We start from the raw sequence: 18,970 nt of genomic DNA on the forward strand, positions 1-18,970 counted from the left end.
AGCAGGAGACTAAAATAAAATCTTACTTAATCACAACTTCCTTTCACTACGAGTATGCTTCCCTATTTATGATGGATGAACTTATTAAAAAAATACAAAAGTTAAATGGGAGATGCCTCTTGTTTAGACACTGTTGTTAGGAAACTATAGCATCTATTATCTTCGACCCTGAACTTTGAAAGTGCCCATTCATAAGGTAACTCCAATTGAAAAAATGTTTGTTAAATGGGAGATCCCTAAAGTTACTTTGTTTGTTAGATCTTGGGGGCTTTGAATGCATTGATTTGTGGAGGGGAGTAATGGCAGTGGGAATTCATTAGTAAAAAAGAAAAAATGTCAGCGTAGTGCGCAATGCATTAGTAGCTGCTTCCACAGACAACTTTATCGTTGCTCCGAGACTTTCCTTCAAACATATCTTGAGAAAACATGTGTAAGGTATAAAATAAAATTTTAGTATATTTTAAAAATATTTATTTAAGTCGTAAAAAAAATTCAAATGTGAAAAAACTAAGTTTCATCGCATATTCTCAAGATCACTAATGAATATGCCGAGAATAGCTATCCTTCACCTGTCTATCTCCTCAATATACTTTTGTAACATTTTAGATATCACTACGTTGTTTACTCCCTTCGTCCCAATTTAAGTGTCTAGTTTGACTGGGCATGAAGTTTAAGAAATAAAGGGAGATTTTTTTAATCTTGTGGTCTTAAATTAAAGATGGGTGTAGTCTTATAAATCTTGTGGTCTTAAACTTGTCATGTAGAATGTTGGAATTGGAAAACTTACTAAATATAATAAGAGATACTCGTTTTGGGACAGACCAAAAAGGAAAGTAAGACCTTAAATTGGGACGGAGGGAGTAATAATTTTCTTCCGAACATCATTAATTCTCTTTTATAAAATATTTCAAGTCTCATTATTTCTACCTATGTAAATATTAATGTCAACCACTAACTCATGTACTCCCTCCGTTCACTTTTACTTGTCCACAATAGACTTTGCACGCCCCTTAAAAAACAGTAAATGAAGTGCATATTTGACCATAATACCCATATTAATGATGTATATTCAATGAACTTGAGAAATGATTTGAGGAATGAGTACTTAATGTTAAGGGTGAAAGAGGCAAAATAAAATTGTCTTTCTATTGATATTCTAAGTGGACAAGTAAAAGAGACAATTTATTTTTAATATAGTGGAAAATAAAAGTGAACTGAGGGAGTAATAATTAATCTTTCATGTACATAGTAGTCTGGACCTGTCTTGTTTTCACGTATGATTGTAGTTTAAACTTTAAAGCAGCGGTAGTCTGGTCCCATTTATGGCCGTGAATGCCTACTCATGCTGCAAGCACAATGTGAACTCTTGTGTGAGATCGGGGAAAGATATTATTTTAATGACAAGCGATTTGCCCTCTATATAAGCCTCAACCTGGTTCATTCTTTTTTCACAAAATACATCCGCAGTATATATGTTTAAGGAGTTTAAGTTTTATACATCATCACCGAAAATTTATAAGATCTATATTAGCCATGGATATTGAGTCGTGTTGCTATTTGGCGTTTTCTCTTGTGGGATTATTCTTTCTTGCTTTATTCTTCGTACCTTCCAGGAAAAATCAGCTTTACCCAAAGTCCTATCCTCTAATTGGTTCCTCGTTGGAATTCATAAGAAATCGTGGGCGGATTACCCAATGGACTAGTGAAATTTTTGACAAGTTATCGTCCTCCACATATACACTTGAATTTCTCGGAGGACGAAATGTCTTATTCACTAGAGACCCTTCCAATGTCAAGCATATTCTCAAGACTCGCTTTGATAACTACCACAAAGAGAGCAGATTCACAGAAGCTTTATCCGATTTGTTCGGGAAGGGCCTTTTCCTCGTCGATGGCTCGGAATGGAAGTCACAGAGACAGTTTTTGCGCCATGATTTCTATCCGAAAGACTTTCACGCTTATATATCTGTAGCAGAGGAAGAGCTCTCAGGTCGTCTTGTCCCTTTTTTAAGTAATATAGCAGCTCAGGAAAATGCCGCTACTACAATTGATCTCCAGAATACATTTAGTCGATTCATATTCGATGTGGTATGTCGGATCGGGTTTGGGTTCGATCCAAAGTATTTATTGCCTTCTCTCCCACCAACCCCTTTAACCGACACTTACAAAACTGCAGTGAAGCTGAGCATGGTTAGGCATGGCACCTTACCCCTGATATGGAAAGCTAAAAGGTTCTTCAACACAGAGTCCGAGAAAAGACTTGGGCTCATGGTTGATGAACTTCATAAATTCCTGGGTGATATTATCGCAAAAAAGAAGGAAAGATTAGTCATGATGGAGGATTTGGAGGACAAGGACGTGTTCGCAAGTATATTGAGAAGGGCACAGGGTGAACAACTAGGCGAGACGTTCCTCGTTGATACAGCCGTTAACCTTATCCTTGGAGGACTGGACACGTTGTGTTCGGCTTTAACGTGGTTCTTTTGGCTGATCTCGAGTAACCCGAATGCGGAACAAGAGATTGTCAGGGAAATTAGAGTGAAAGATGGTCTAAACGACATGGTTTACACGCACGCTTGTATTTATGAGAGCATGAGACTCTATCCGCCAGTCCCAGTGGTCACAAAAGAAGCAGTGGAAGACGATGTTTGGCCTGATGGGACAAAGGTAAAAAAGGGGACGAGCATAATCCTCCACATATTCGCTATGGGAAGGTCACCAGAATTGTGGGGCTCAGATTGGGCTGATTTTCGTCCCGAAAGATGGTTGGAGAGAAGAAGTAGTGACACATCCAGTAGTGATGATTGGAATTTCATAGCGAGAGACCCTTTCACATATCCAGTGTTTCAAGCAGGGCCCAGGATTTGTTTAGGAAAAGAAATTGCAGTCGTGTTGATCAAAATGGTGGCTGCCACCATCCTCAAGCGTTTCCGAGTCATTCCGGCTCAGGACAATTTCTCTCCACATTATCATGTACTGATGACATCAAGGATGAAACGTGGCTTTCCAGTAAGAATCATAGAGCGTCATTGAGCATGTGCTACTGTTTGTTTGTTTTTACTTTTTTTCCTTTTTGGTTTGTTATGTGGGTTAGATTACATGGCCAAGAGTGATTTAGATTCAGTTTGTTAAATGTTCTAAGAAATTAAATAATTCGAGATGAAATAATTTGTATTAGCAATTAAATTGAGAAACATGAATATTATTCATACAGCTGACCCCTACTTGTTTGGAACCAAGTGCAGTTGTTGTTTTAACCATTCAAATATGAATATTAGTTGTTAGTTTGGATGTCCATTTCATTTCCATCTCTCACGCCTATTCATATTTATACACCCCATTTGGTTTGTGTAAATTATTTTGGGATTATAATGTGGGTTTTTTTTTCCCTAAACTAATTCATCCATCTCTACTCCTTAGAATAGATGGTCATATATAAATATGTATTTCAATTACAAAAGCAGAACTGTTTCCCAAACCTTCCCTAGGCCTGCTAAGGATGGAACAAACTCCATCCTGTACAATGTTGTAGATCAGCAAAGTTAACTCACAAAAAGTTCTATATTGAAAGTAATTGATTCCATGCAAGAATCCTCTCATGTACATGTGTTCTAACAGATTTAAAGGCCTCTCCAAATTGTGTCAACATAGCTATTCCTCACCCAAAAAACTGGCAGTGCCAGAGTTGATCCTTCAAAGAATCAAAAGATCCACTTTGTGTTTTAAACCTGTTTTGAAAACACTTTAATTTCCCGAGCCGAGGGTGTATCGGGAACAACCTCTCTACCCCAGAAAGGTAGGATAAGGTCTGCGTACATCCTACCCTCCCAAGACTCCACTTGTGGGATTACACTGGGTATGTTGTTACGGTATGACTTAAATGGTGGTCCCGAAACTGGGTACCTGTGTACTTTGGTTGCGTGAGATATACATGAGGCCGAATCTGATGTCCTATATATGTATGTATGTAGTCCATTGTTTATACGCGCGCACACACACATTACTCATTATTTACTCCTTTCGTCTCAAATATGTGATGCACTTTGATTGAGCACAAAATTAAAGAAAGAAGGAAAGACTTTTGAAATTTATGGGCTACAGAAGTCATAGATATTCGCTTGTCTATAAATCATTTCATTAAAGGTAAATTTACATGGTATAAAATTTCCAACATGACAGTGTATATAATTTAAACAAATGAGTTTCGGCATTATACACAATCAGTGTAAAGAGTTTTCTACAAGATCAAGTCACCAAAATATATCTACAGACTACAAGTAAGCCTCCGTAAAATGTGAAATTTATAATCTTAAAAGTAAATCATTTTACTTGTTACAAGAAGTAAAAATTCTATATGTTGATCGTGTATATATAACTTAAGTTCTAAATTCTATATGTACAGAGCCCGGAACTTTTTTAACCCAAATTATAACGTTTGGAACCAAACTAACCCTTTAAAAAAAAAACCAAACTAGGCTTCACGTACAGAATCTGCGCGTGAAAGGGCCAAAGTGTACCTTTACACTTTGGTCCTTTCACGCATAGAATCTGTGCGTGAAATCCTCTTTTCCCCGACCCCAATCTTTGTTCTTTGGAAATCAAACTCAAAATTAAGCTTTTTTCCATACTTTGACTGAAGATTAGTCACGTTTCAAAATACTAGAATATAAATATTTTATATAGAACTTAATATTTTTTAGGGTAAAATAATGTCGGCTCATTACATCAAGTATACATATATGTTTGGATCGTCGTTTTAGGGGTTGTAAAGTGCCTCGAAGTAAGTTTGGAAACTTGTTATCATTAAGTTTGTTTTCGTACTTTTACCAAGATTAGTCACGTTTCAAAACGTCGGAATATAAATATTTTATATAGAACTTAATAATTTTTTTAGCGTACAATAATATCGGCTCATTACATCAAGTATAGATATACATTTGGATTGTCGTTTTAGGAGTTGTAAAGTGCTCCGAAGTAAGTTTGGGATGCACGGCGTGTAGTCAAATCAAGCACGGAGTGTAAATACACTTGTATTGCGCATTGAAATATTGCGCAATATGAATTAATGTCTAATAAAAAAGTCAAATAATGCAGCATTGTATTGTCAAATCGGTCCTTTATGTGTCGTAAAATAGCTGAAATTGGCATGCATGATGTATTGTCAAATCAAACATGGGTGTCATAAAAAAGCTGAAATTGGCATGCCTGATGTGTTGTCAAATCGGTCATTTATGTGTGATAAAAAAGCTGTAATTTTCAACCATGATGTGTTGTCAAATCATATTATATTGCACATTGAAATGTTGCGCAATATGAATTAAATTCAAATAAAACGGTCAAATAATGCAGTACTATATATAACATAATTGACAAACAACTAGTATTCACTTTAAAACGAGTTATCGTGACATTCTACACCCAATTTGGTAATCTTGATTCTATTACATGTTTTACCCCAGCAAATATATTTGAAGCAATGGGTGGGACATGGGAACTAGATGATGATGATTTTCGTTACTCAAATAACCCTAACAAAAGATTCAGTCGAGAATACAATAAAACAATGAGAAAGGAGTGGAATTGGCGTGTTAGGGAGACTGAAGCACTGGAGCAAAAGTTAGCTTCAGTAGGGCTTAAATGCCCAAAAACGTGCTATGTCAATGCCTCGTGGAACTCTACAAGAGTTTAATTTTGCTCTTAATCATTTTCGTGAAGAGAACAATTGAATGCAAATACATTACCATAGGGTAGAATATGGTGTACAATCTAACACAAGATTTAGATCCAAGTGGGATTCGGATTGTGAAATGTCCGATGAAGATTAATATTTTTCTTATAATAAGGTAAGTAGGTAGGGTCATAAAGACCCCCCCCCCCCTCCCCGAGGGTACTTGGGGGTTTGCAACTATATAAGTAGCCCTTTTTTTGTTATTAGACTACAACGTATTCAATGTCGAGTAGTAGACACGCAGCTTGGTCTTTACTCCTTCCAAAAGAACCAACTAACAGTGATGATGAGAGTTCAAATCATAACAGTTTTTCGAGTGATAACAATGATTTCAAACTAGACGAATTGAATCCTCATCTTCTTATAGAGCGTAATGATGATTTCTGCAGTGTGAAATATTTAGATCCGCGAGAATATTATTGCGGGTTACGCTGAGAATGGTCATATCAGCTTGCCGAATCAGAACGTCTTGTTCGTGACTTGGAAAACCTCAACGCTCTAATCCCAACAAGTTACTCAATAACCATGCCTCGAGTAAGTCCAGAAACTTGCGAGTTTGTTGTACAAAAAATTAGAAAAGAAAACAACAGAATGCTGGCAAGATGTTGTAGATTTTACATGCTAAAGTTGGCCGAAGACCAAGCATCATCAACCGGTAGAGAACTAACATCTCTTGAAAAAAGATGTGTGTTAAGAGACCGTCAATATTGTTCTGAGTACGATATTAAGGACTTCTATTCTGATGACGATTAGGGTCTATTTAGGCTCACTGTCTTAGATTATGGGTCATTTAAGTTTCAGACTAAGCCTGTTAATTTGTATTTTTATTTTATGATAGAAGTCATCAATTTGAATTAGTTTGGCATGTTTTTAATTTGTTTTTATTGTTAAAGTCTATTATTAATTTATATAAGCACCTTAGAGTTAATAGTACATAAAAAGTTCAACAATTGACAATTTAACAGAGAAACACAAATAAATTAGTACATAAAGGGTGCGTATTATATTATAGGGGAAAAGGTACAACTAGTAAAAACATAATCCATCGAAATATTAAACTTAATAAATAAAATACATATAAATAATAAACCACAACATGATAGCACAAATAATCTTCCACAATTTAAGTTTTTATTTCAAAGTTATTTCCTCGTGTTAAGCGTCTCTAAGGTTAGCTTTGAGCAAAATTCCTTTTTTTTTTGGGAACCAGTGAGTAAGACCTCCAAAAGTTTAATTTTTTCTTCAGCTTCCACAAGCTTAAATTGCTAGTCCAACTTAACGGTATCTCTATCAAAAAGTGGATTTTTAAACTTCGCCGCCACCGTTTTATCCACGTGAACGCTATCTTCCCACCGAAAGTGTTTGCAACCGCCCATATCCTATAAACATTATAAGAAAATCAGTTTTTTAAAGTAAAATATGTGGATAACGTGAAAAAAAAAACACTAAGAAATGTAAAAACACTTATTTTGGGCACTTTACAATGCCAAAAACGGTGATCCGGATTATCTTGGGTCTTTGATGTTTTTAGTTTATGGTAATAACTGCATTCACAAATATCGGGTTGTATAGCAAACTCTGAAGTTTCGGAACTTTGAGACATGTTTTTGGGAGTGTAAAAAGTGTGTTGAAAGGGTAAAAATGGAGGAAATGAAAGAGAAGAGTATGCTGGAAATGGGAGGCTTCTGGTGGGTTTTTGTTACGCCTTTCACGCAAAGATTCTGTGCGTGAAACCTAGTTTGGTTTTTTTTTTTTTAAAGGGTTAGTTTCATTCCAAAGTTATTTTTTGGGTTAAAAAAATTTCCGGACTCATATGTACATAACAGAGTACTAGGCTCGAGGTTTTAACTACGTACTGGAAGCATTTTTATTGTTTCATTTTGACTAATTAAGCTTCCTAGTAGTAGGTTGGGCTAGTTGGGCTAAATTAGTTTCATGATTAAAATCATGTGGGATTATCAATCACCCTATTCTTAGGTGTGATAGGTTCGATCTAAAATCAAACTTTGACCTTTTTAATAAGTTTTATTATAAATATACATCAATCTTTTGCAATTACTTAAAAGTATACTTCGTGTTTCCAAGCAAAGAGAGACATACGTGAACTCGTACTTTTTAGTTTTATACTCTTTCCATCCTAAAAAGATTGTCTTGCTTTCCTAATTAGTTTGTCCCAAAAAGATTGACATATTTCTATATTTAGAAACAATTTAACTTTATGAGATGATATATACAATCACACAAATATATAAGTTTGTTTTGAACCATACATTTCAAAAGTCTTCTTTATTTTTTAAACTCCGTGAATCTTTTTGGGACGGAGAAAGTACTATTTTTAGAGTTTAATGTTTCTTTAAATCTAATCTTGACTTTTTGGGGATCGGACCACAAACTATATAGATACACTTAACCTAGGAAGATTAGATCCAGCTGCCAACCCTATAAGGAATAGAAACAGCCGCAGCAGCTAACCTAAAAAAAAGTATATACTTCTAGTGCTATAGCTTCGTTTCTCGAATTTAACTCTTCTATTTGAATTAATAATAAGCTATCTACTTCGAATGTTATCGTTTTCTTTCTCTAAAATAAATAAAATGATAAGTTATCTGCTAGCAAATTTGAGGTTGAGAAACAGGTAAGTCATTATTCATAAGATGGATTTGACTAATTGGGTCACAAGGGGTTAGTCTCGGGAAAAGATAGATTTGAGCTAAAAAAAAATAGGAGTATTTTCTTGCTACTTTGTATATTAATAATCTAGGTTTATATGAGCTCATTGACAATGTGTAGGCAAAAATTAGGATATATCGAGCATTAGGCAAATTTAAGTGCGATTAAAATTTGTGTTGATTAAGAGTGTGTTTATGGATCTTAGTTTTGAAAATCAAAAGGACAATAGCGTGTTAAATGCATCTTGATTCGATCATTTGAACACATTAAATAATACTCTCTCTGTCTCAATTGATGTGACACTTTTCGTTTTCCGAAATTCAAATTACATGTGCTATGCGCAACTTTTAAAGATGTATTTTTTACCGAATTGATAGTATGAGAAAAGTTGCTAATTGTATACTTTTCATGTAGTTTTCAAATATTTATATTTTAATCTTAAAATATTATGTTAATCTAATTCTATTTAGCTTCAAAGTTTCTTCAAGTTGACTCTCAAAAAACAAAAAGTGTCACATACATTGAGACGGATGTGGTAACTATAATCGTAGAAGTGAGACAAATATAGGATTCAAGAGTGCATTTACGCAGCTTGATAAGAGACAAGTGTTAGTTTAAAACCCACTGAACGAGTAAAAGAAAAGAGCGGTAAAAACAAATGCGAGGAAGCAAGGTGAGCTGCGAAATAATTCAAGACTCTCTTCAAAACAAAATAAAAGAGGCTAGTATACATTGTGTAGACTAAGGGTGCTTTCACGCAACTCGCCATGACCATTTTCTGATGAGCATAGTGGTGGACGGAGGGGAGGGGAAGACAAATGTCTTCGTGCCTTTTGAAATCTGATGCAAATGAATTTGAGCTTTTGGATGCGTGAATACAATATAGCTATGAGGGGTAATTGGAATAAATAATATAGCTATATATTGTGATTTATTTAAAGTGTAGTTATTATACTTAAATACTCTTATATGTTAGCTACACTAAGTAAAATTTTTTATTAACTCAGCTCATTTTGACCCGCTCAAATTCAGAACAACTCACTGATAAGTGGAAAGTCTAACCACTCATCACTGTCCTTTACTGTTGTTTTTTAGTCTAAAAGTGTGATGATTTAATCTCACATTCTAATGGAATTTGCTTAGTTGCAAGTTTGGAAGTGATTAGAGTGACAGAGGAGGAAATGAGTTTGAGAAAATCACAAATTGGATTAAAACCTAAGCAAAATAAGTTGTGTGAGCCGCATTGGTAGATTGGGACAGCGAAATGTTAACTACGGCCGCAATCAAAGAAGCAAGAAAGAGCAAAACTAAGCAGTGAAATGTTATAAATTGCGGCCTACATGCCCAAAACTTGATATATCCTTGTGGTAATTCTGTGCTAATTAATCCACAATAAATGAAGGGGTTGGAGTGCTGATTCTATTGTGTTAAGAATGGAAATGAGATGTTGTTATATTGCTGACAGCACATGCTAATAACAAGCTGAGTTAGGCAATACAGTAATTGTACAGCTAAGACATTGTTAGATGGTTAGTTAGTTAGGAAGTTAGATCTTTATACAGTGGCGGATCCAGGATTTTCACTCGGGGTGTTCGGAAAAATAATTGAACCACTTGAGCTAGCTTTTTGCATTTGTTCAGGGTGTTCAAAAGTTAATATATGTACATGAACACAAAAAATTTACCCTAAATATATACTGTAATTTTTTGCCCAAGGTGTTCACCTGAACACCCTGGGCAATGACTAGATCCGCCCCTGTCTTTATATATAGCACATACATCTTGTAACAGAACAGTTGAGTTAATAGAAGAAAAATTTCTCTCTCAAAGTTTATACCCATCTCATAGCTTCCTCTGCAAGCTTTCCTCTTAAACTTAAATTCACATTCATGGCTGCTAACATGGTATCAAAGCCATTAATGGCGATCTGAAATAATAAGAGAACATCTAAACGGAATAAATACATGTATGGAATAATAATACATAAAAGTATCTATGTCTCTACATAGGAACAAGACATAATGATAGAGAAGTCTTCAAGGCAGCGAACGACCATGCTCACCCTAGAAACTCGAAGATAAAGCTGAAGTGACTATCAGCCACGTGTAACGGAAGCAGATCCAACCTGATACTCTGCATTCAAAAAGGAATGCAGCAAGTGCAGGTCAGTACAAAATAACAGTACTGGTAGGCATCATCGGCAAACTAAGCATAACTAACACAATTCAGATAATAAAGCCAGATAGACAGATAAACTAACAAGTATAAATCAAACATCATCGAATCCAAGTACACGTTATCGCCTAAGTAGAGCATCTAATCCCAATTGTGCCAAGTCATGAATATATCAAGTCTGAATCCAACATCACAAGTACAACACCAAAACATCTCAAAATAAACCATGGTGCAATGCAATGCAATAATGTATGGATGCAATGCATTGCCATGCAAATGCAGTGTACACATGTACTCCGAACGGAAATATCGACATCTCGGTAGCACAACCCAGTGTGACTCGCGAAGTCTAAGTGCCACTCGTCCTGGATCGTTGCCCAACAGACAGACGGGACCCCAGATCTTTGCCTGTGGGGGTTCTCACCGGCACCACTCTGGGGGACCTGCAGAGTCCATGCACTCACTCAATCCACGATTCCTGGACGAACATCGGATATCAGACTCTCACGTCACTCAAGTAAAAATCGAGCCCAGTTCATCACAGTGTTTCATCAAGTATCATCAGTATCTCAACAATATATCATGAAGAATGAGAGTGCGTGCAATGCATGTATCCACAACAATAATCATGCTCAATATCACAAGTACCAACAATGGGTACGCCAACAGTATATCCGAATCACAAGTACCAATAGTGGGTACGCCAATAATATCATAATCAAAATGGAACAACAAATGCCAATATCTACTGACAACAGGTGGCATCAAGCCAACACAATAGAACATCAATCACAACATAACGGGATGGCTAGTCCCAAACACAGAACAGGGCCCAACCTAAGACAATATCCATCCGAACTTCATACCCGAAGGTTTACATGCTTTCTCTAACGATATAATCTAAATATACGCCTCGCTATGGGAAGTCTCACTAAAGGTAAGCTATAACCTGCCTGGATAGTCGAACATCAACACCAACAAATCACTCTATTGTCTTCCCCTTCCGCTGGGCCTCAATATCGATAAAGTCTAGGCATAATCAAAATCTAGATTGGAAATCATGAAAAACGATACTAATATTGCCATAATTCAATTTAGGTCAAATCTAACCCCTAGAATTTGGGGAAACGGGCCCATAAGGTCAAAACGGGAAATTCGGAGGCATATCAAATTAAGCACTAGGTGATCATAACCCAACCACTAATTGCTAAAATAACTCATAGATTTACTCAATTTCGAATTTGAAGCAAAACCCCCAATTTTGGGTATAAACCCTAACTCTTGATTCTGAAATTCAATATTAAAAATGGAAGATATATGATTAACAACCTTAGATTCATCAAAAACTAACGTAAACTCCATCAATTTCACCGTTTATAAGCCTAGATAGAACATTCTTTATCTCCACTTTTATCTTCCATTACTAAGGAATTACTAAGGAAAAGAGTATTCTATGATGATTAGGATTAATGAAATAGAAGAGGGATAGCAAGATTTACCTCCAAGAGTATTCCCCAAATATCTCCAAGAACAGTCCACGAAGCTCTAATTTTGAAATGGAAATAAATGAAGGTCTAAAGGCTTTTAACACTTCATTAATTTTACACATTGTCCTTCACCCGCTTTGGCGACATTGGGATTGCTCCAGCGGAGCCGCTTTAGCGGTCAAGCCTAAATGGCTTGGATCGCTCCAACGACAGGGTTACCACTCCAGCGGTACTGCTGCCGCGGTGTTGGTGCCGCCAAAGCGAGCACCAGACACCAGAAAACTCACCCAAGTTCACAATTCAATCCCATTTTTCGAATAATTCCCGAGGCTATCTGCTCACATACCATACATATAAACACATATAAAAACACGTTGCGAAACTATATACTAATTTGCATATAAGTAAAGAAAATGCGGGTTTTTGCAGCGTTTTATAAATACTTAAAGTAACTCAAATGGCGAGATATTAATTGAATTTTGCATTTTAGGGGTATAAACAAAATACGAAAATAGCTAATATGAGTTTTCTTTATCCTTTTTATTATTTCTTATTAATTATGCTTAGCTAAAAATATGCACGATTTGAATAAATCTTGAAAAATTGTTTACAAACATATACTTGAGTTCATATTGGCCTATCCATTACGTTTGAATTCTTTAATATAGTAAGAATAAATTATGATTCCTTTAGCTAAAAATATGTAGTCATACTATTTTGAAAATCAATTATTCTGATATATAAAAAACATTGTAGATGTCATTAATAATTATAACATAAAAAGGGAATGAAATCTATGGGGCTAATTGTGAGTTTCTCTCTTAAATTAAACTACCCATTATGCTAAAGCTAACCCACTAATTTACTAGAATTCATCTAAGTTAAGAAAATAAAAAAGATAAGATGTTAGTCATACAAAGCAAATCAAAAATACACAACAATAAAAATAAGGTAAAATTACTCAAATGACTACCTTATGGTAGTTTCCTATCATTTATAGCTACCCTTTTAAATATTACCATTTGTAGCTATGTTTTCCCAAATTAAGGTATTTTTTCGGATGTATTTGATGTGTGTAAATTCATAGAAACACAGTAAAAAAGAAAACATATCCCTTGATTTTAGGCCATAGCTGTGGGATCATTTAATTAGTTATTAATTGGTATTTTTTACCATACTATTCCACAAAATCAGATTTTAGATTTCTTTTCCATAACCGTTTTCTATTCCTTCATCCAATCTTCAACATTCAAACGTAAAAAATCAAAAATTCAAAATTTGAAAACATTCAACAACCAATGTATTTGAAGTTTTCAATATTGACGTTTTTTATTTACCCATGTATTTGATAGCATAACTAATGTATTTGAAGTTTCCAATCAAACTCCATGTATTTTATATTAAATATCATGTATTTGTGTGAGTAACAATTTGCATCACCCATGTATTTAGTGGTAATGTATTTGAAGTTTTTCAATATTGATTTCGTTTTTTATTTACCCATGTATTTGATAGCATAACTAATGTATTTGAAGTTTCCAATCAAACCTCATGTATTTTATATTAAATCTCATGTATTTGTGTGAGTAACAATTTGCATCACCCATGTATTTGAGGGGATTAATTTGAACAAAATATATAAATATATAGAATAAAACTTACCATGTATTTGCATCACCCGTGTATTTGAAACTAGATGAATTGATGGAATTAATTTGAACAAAATACACAAATTTATAGAAAAACTTACAAAAATACACCACCAACCACAAGAATTGGTAGTTATATCATAGAACATACACAAATACATATATTTTTCGTCTTCTTAAAACCCTAAAAAACTTGTTGATTGGTGAGAATGGAAGTGAAATTTTTGCAGAAGGGGGAAGAGAGGAAGAAAACGACTATTTCACTGGGCATTCAAAGATTCTTTCCTTTTTAAAAACGTAAGAATTTATGAAAAAAGAGAGAGAGAATGATAATGTATATTAAGTAATTAATATTGTTACCATTAAAAGGGGATATAAGATTGGGGGTGCTAATTTTTAGGTGTATTTGTGAAATGGTAATTAAAAGTTACTGTGTAGCTATAATAGTTAAATTAAAAAAGTATTTAGTTATTATTAGTAATTAAAATAAAAGGTAGTTATTACCACTAATTATGTATTAGAAATAGCTATAACGCGTAAAAATTCCTAAAAATAAGGTAGAGGGAAAAAAATTAAATGGATCTGGCCCATTTTTTAAGGCCCAACTGCTGCGAACTGTTCATGCTATTGGGCTTTGGCCCAAAATTTCGTTTCTTTCTTTTGTATATATGCCGCGGACAGAACTGATGGGGATGACCCGAGAAGATTGCGTTGGACTTTTAGCCCAACACCGAATGCGGAAGAAGAATGAGTCCCTCGGACTCGTATGCGATGGTCATGCATAAAAACGAAATAAAAAGGATTAGTATGGATCTAGATAATTAATAATGCAAGATTCATAACTCAAAGAAAGAAATTTCAAATACTATCACATAACAATAAGAAAATTAATTTTAATTCCGCTAAGACAAACAAACACGGCCTAAACGAGAGACTGTACAAGAATGGAAAAAATGGGCAGAACCGTGAATTAAGTCTATTGTACACATAAAGGCCCAACACAGAAAGAGGAAGGGAAGGCCCAAGATTTAACAACAGTGAGGAAATAAAGATCCAAACCAGGCGATATTCAAAACAGGCCCAATAATTCACACTGAGCATATAGCAGAAGCCCAGCAGCTAAAAAGGGAGACACCGGCCCAACTATTAACAGACCCAACAGCAGTTTAAACCTATGCAATGGCCGGTATACACATAATATTCAGGCTGTACACGGTATACCTGAAAGGTATACACTAATATACGACCTTGGTATACACTTAGTATATATTAAGGTCTATATACCATGTATACTTCGAGGTATATCACACCACAAACAAAAATTAGGTAGAGAATATGAGGAGATAATCCAACATGGGCAGATTCAAAAATGCAAAAAGAGGAAAGGAAATTCATGGGCATCTCATATATTCCAAACCAAAACAAACATACCAATCTACGCTTACTTAACAACTTGCAGAATAAGCATGATCTGATGAACAGATGCAAAATCTAAGAGAACAAACACATACTCCTAAATGGACAGTTTTAGACACATGTATGCAAATTACCGAGAGGCAAAGGCACTTCTTATTCCCAAGTGAAACATGTTTAAGCCATTACCAAATTCTTCATTCACTTAGGGACTTCCAACAAAATATTCAACCTCACAGCTACATTTCTTATCAGAGGGAAAGACAAAAGCTGAAAACAGATATGCGTGCATACTAGTGTCGATGAACATAGGAAAAATAAAAATCTACAAATACATAAATGACATTCAGAATACTGGAAAAATATCAGTTATTTAAAAAAAAAAATTGAGCTAAACCTTCAGCATTATCTGATTCATTAAATGAAACTCATTCAAGCTCTTCTGAATATCAGGCAAGGTCATAACAAGATCTCACGATTTTCAGATACTCAACAAGGTTAAAGGAGAACAAAAATACAACACTACATAAAGGTTCAATTATACAGAGGCATGAACACTCAATATACTCACATGAACTACATACAGACACAAACATGCTAATAAAACTAAAATTAGCTGAACTGAATTAAGGAATGAACAGACAGATTCTGCTAACCACTAAGCTAGAAACTAAACCACATTAAAACATGAATATCATTCAAATAAGGTACTGGACAATATCTACAAACACATGGTCAAGCAATATTCAAACTAAACAAGTCTGCAAACACACCAATGCTTAACTAATTGATTTCATGAAAACTAACAGGTTGACCAACTACTTAAACAAATAGCAAATGACTAAACTAGACAGAATTGGGCAGATGTTGTTAGCATTTAGCAATTTCCAGGGACTCCAAACTTATATATATTGCCAAAACTAATTAGGCATACTCATGTGGACTAACATTAACATCAGATAACCCAATTAATCCATACAACAATCAACAACCAACAACTTAACAACAATAATTAAACCTAAAGCAGATTTATTAAGACTAATTGTAGACTAACCTAAACAAACACAACCAAATATCAAACATATGAACATAAAACACTAAATTAAAGGCATTATACTAAAAGGAGGAAAGTTTACCTTCTTCGGGTGCAGCGAAGTGGGGTTCGAGCCTCCGATATACCCTCGAACACTTCAAATCTCCGAGTTTGCATAGACTCGGATACGAAACAGTGACAGGGCAAAAAATGAAAAATAAAAAATGGATTGACACTTCGAATATTAAGAAAACAGTGGGATAATATTTTTAGGGGAAATTGAGGCGACGGAAAGGAACCTCTATTTTGTAAGGGGGTTTTTTGGCAGCTCAAGAACTCTCTGTTTTTGGGAATTTTTAGCGAATTCCGGTGATCGCGTAACCTTCTCACTCAAGTAGTCCACTCGGGAACCTTGTGTCTATTAAGCCAAATCTTAGAAAACTTAAGATAGAGCTTTGCCACCAATTTTATTAAGTCATGCATACATAAACCTTAGATGGGTCGATCCTAGGTATCGGTTCCACAATTAGGAAACCTACCAAATTGTCGACGAGTTTCATAACCCAACGACCAACAAGCATATTATGTGTAACGTTATAGTTGTTATACCCTATTTTAACCGGGGTCAAAATAGTTTACAACATTCCGGTGATTCCGGGGTTAATTAAAGTTGGGAGTCGCCACCTAATTATTTACGGTAAATTAGGACACCTAAAGTTTATTAAAATAATTATCTAAAGTTGATTTTATTTTAAAGTCTACGAAATTTAAGATTCTAGGTAAGGGTTCAATTAGTCTAAAGGGAAGGTATTAGGCATCCTTTAAGACCCATTAATAATGGTTAACCGACCGGACTTATGTTAATTAATTAAGGCTAAAAATGCAGATATAATATTTTAAATATTTAAGAAAATATCTTGTAAGTATTGCTAAAGTTATAGATAGAAATAGAATGCTATTTAAAATAAAACTTGTAGAAAAGTAATAATTGCATAAAAGAGTTTAGTTATAAATAAACTAAAAGAAGCGGGATGTGTAACTTTATATGTATTTGGAGAAAATAAGTTATGCTGACTAACAAATTAAAAGAGTTATTGTAAAATCATTTATATTTCACAATTTAGTAAGTAAGTACCACATGTAAGAATACTTGCGCTCTCAGGTATAAAATCCAATAACTAAAAGTTCACTAGACTTCAAGTACTAAAAAAAACTCAATAATTTATTAACGATACTTGTCTTCCATAAGATAGTTTAATTTTTGCGTTTGCCGTATTTGGACATATAGGCGTATCTGAACATAGGAGTAAGTACATCAGTTAAAAAACTTTCTCAAGGCTGGATGAATATTTTGAAAATCCAACTTCGATTACTAATGATTTGGGTATTTAACTAAATAAGATGTTCTAGATAATTAACTAGCATTTTACTAATAACTATGTTCAACAGTACGTCAAACCAAAATGAACCCACATTTCATAAGCAAAACCACCAGAAGAAAATCAATAGAGTAAATGCTAAAGGAGAAAAGAAAAGTAGTAATAGGCAGTTTCTAGCGAGTTTCGCTTGTCCGATGTGATTCGAGAATTGCGGAACGAGATGACTTTGTGAACGGGTACAGTAATGGTGCCGAATCTCATTTTGAGACTTTTCGGTGAGCGAGCCCCGAATTGGGACTCCATTCACTCTGATGTGTACATATGAAAAAAAAAAGATAAAGATTAGCAGGCAATCCAACTAATAATAAATGAAGTACGTACATACATAGACATATACATGGTGTTACAACACACATCCAGTTAATCAACAAAGGTTCCCAAAGTGATTTGAATACAGTGTTTTCTTCATTAAGTCAGACACCTCAACAATAAAACATCAAGCACAGAGACATATTATTTACATCCCAGTCAGTAAACATTTTCTTAGCTGAGCCAAACATATCTTCTTCTATAGCTAGATAAAGCACCATCATAAAGTCATGGACAAAAGAACTTAGTATTACACTATACTCTGGTAAAACAGGACAGAAGCAGAAATATATGAGTCATATAGACAAAGAATGGTGCAGAGATAATTACAAGCCTAAACCCAGGGAATTATCAAAGGTGAAGGTTACACATAGTCACAGAACTTGGACTCATAACCTCGCTATCACACTTAAGCAGAATATCCAACTTAGAAGATAACACACAGCTATGAAAATTGATTCAGCAAGTTGTCACTTGGAGAGGCAAACAAGCCAGAGCTCGTACGATGCCAAGAGATAAATCCAAGACGGACAAGAAAAGAAAAACACAAATTAGATTTTGAACGAGCAAAAATAGATGTTATTACCGTCATGGGATATAAATCCACACTTCATGCCATCTCCAGGAAAATGAACGACTCAAGAATGGAATACAGACAGCTCATGAAGACGACAACTAGACAAGAATGTCAAGAATGGACAGAGCATGTAGAAACCAGAATAAACAGGGGAAGTACAAGAACAATAGCATCACATAGACATGTTTTCAGCTATTAACTAGGCTTCTAAAGTCAGTCAGATAAAAGAAAACAAGAGTAGACAATCCCTTGATTAAAAAAAAATTGAAAGTAATAGCACAAAGTATTAAACTTAACGAACTCAACTTAAATTCTGAATTTAAGCCTCACTAGGATCATACCAGTAGAGGATCAACTGATTAGGAAGATGAACGAAAATTACAATGCTAATCTTTTTCCATTTTTAGTTATTTTAGCCCAGTTAAGCATCCATACCTAGTCTAGCAACCAGGCTCGAGCCTAAAGAAAATCCAGAATCTGACTTTAAATTA

The 18,970-nt window shown here is 34.7% G+C and overlaps 1 protein-coding gene across 1 annotated transcript; it reads left to right on the top strand.

The window, feature by feature from the left end:
* The first annotated feature begins 1,291 nt into the window (after positions 1-1,291).
* Positions 1,292-3,186, top strand: LOC132600581 (cytochrome P450 94A2-like). Its single transcript, XM_060313842.1, has one exon. It carries the CDS (start codon positions 1,534-1,536, stop codon positions 3,031-3,033), a length of 1,500 nt encoding a protein of 499 aa, XP_060169825.1. The 5' UTR covers positions 1,292-1,533; the 3' UTR covers positions 3,034-3,186.
* Positions 3,187-18,970: the final 15,784 nt, after the last annotated feature.

The sequence above is a fragment of the Lycium barbarum genome, chromosome 6 (assembly GCF_019175385.1).
Source record: "Lycium barbarum isolate Lr01 chromosome 6, ASM1917538v2, whole genome shotgun sequence".
Taxonomy (NCBI): domain Eukaryota; kingdom Viridiplantae; phylum Streptophyta; class Magnoliopsida; order Solanales; family Solanaceae; genus Lycium; species Lycium barbarum.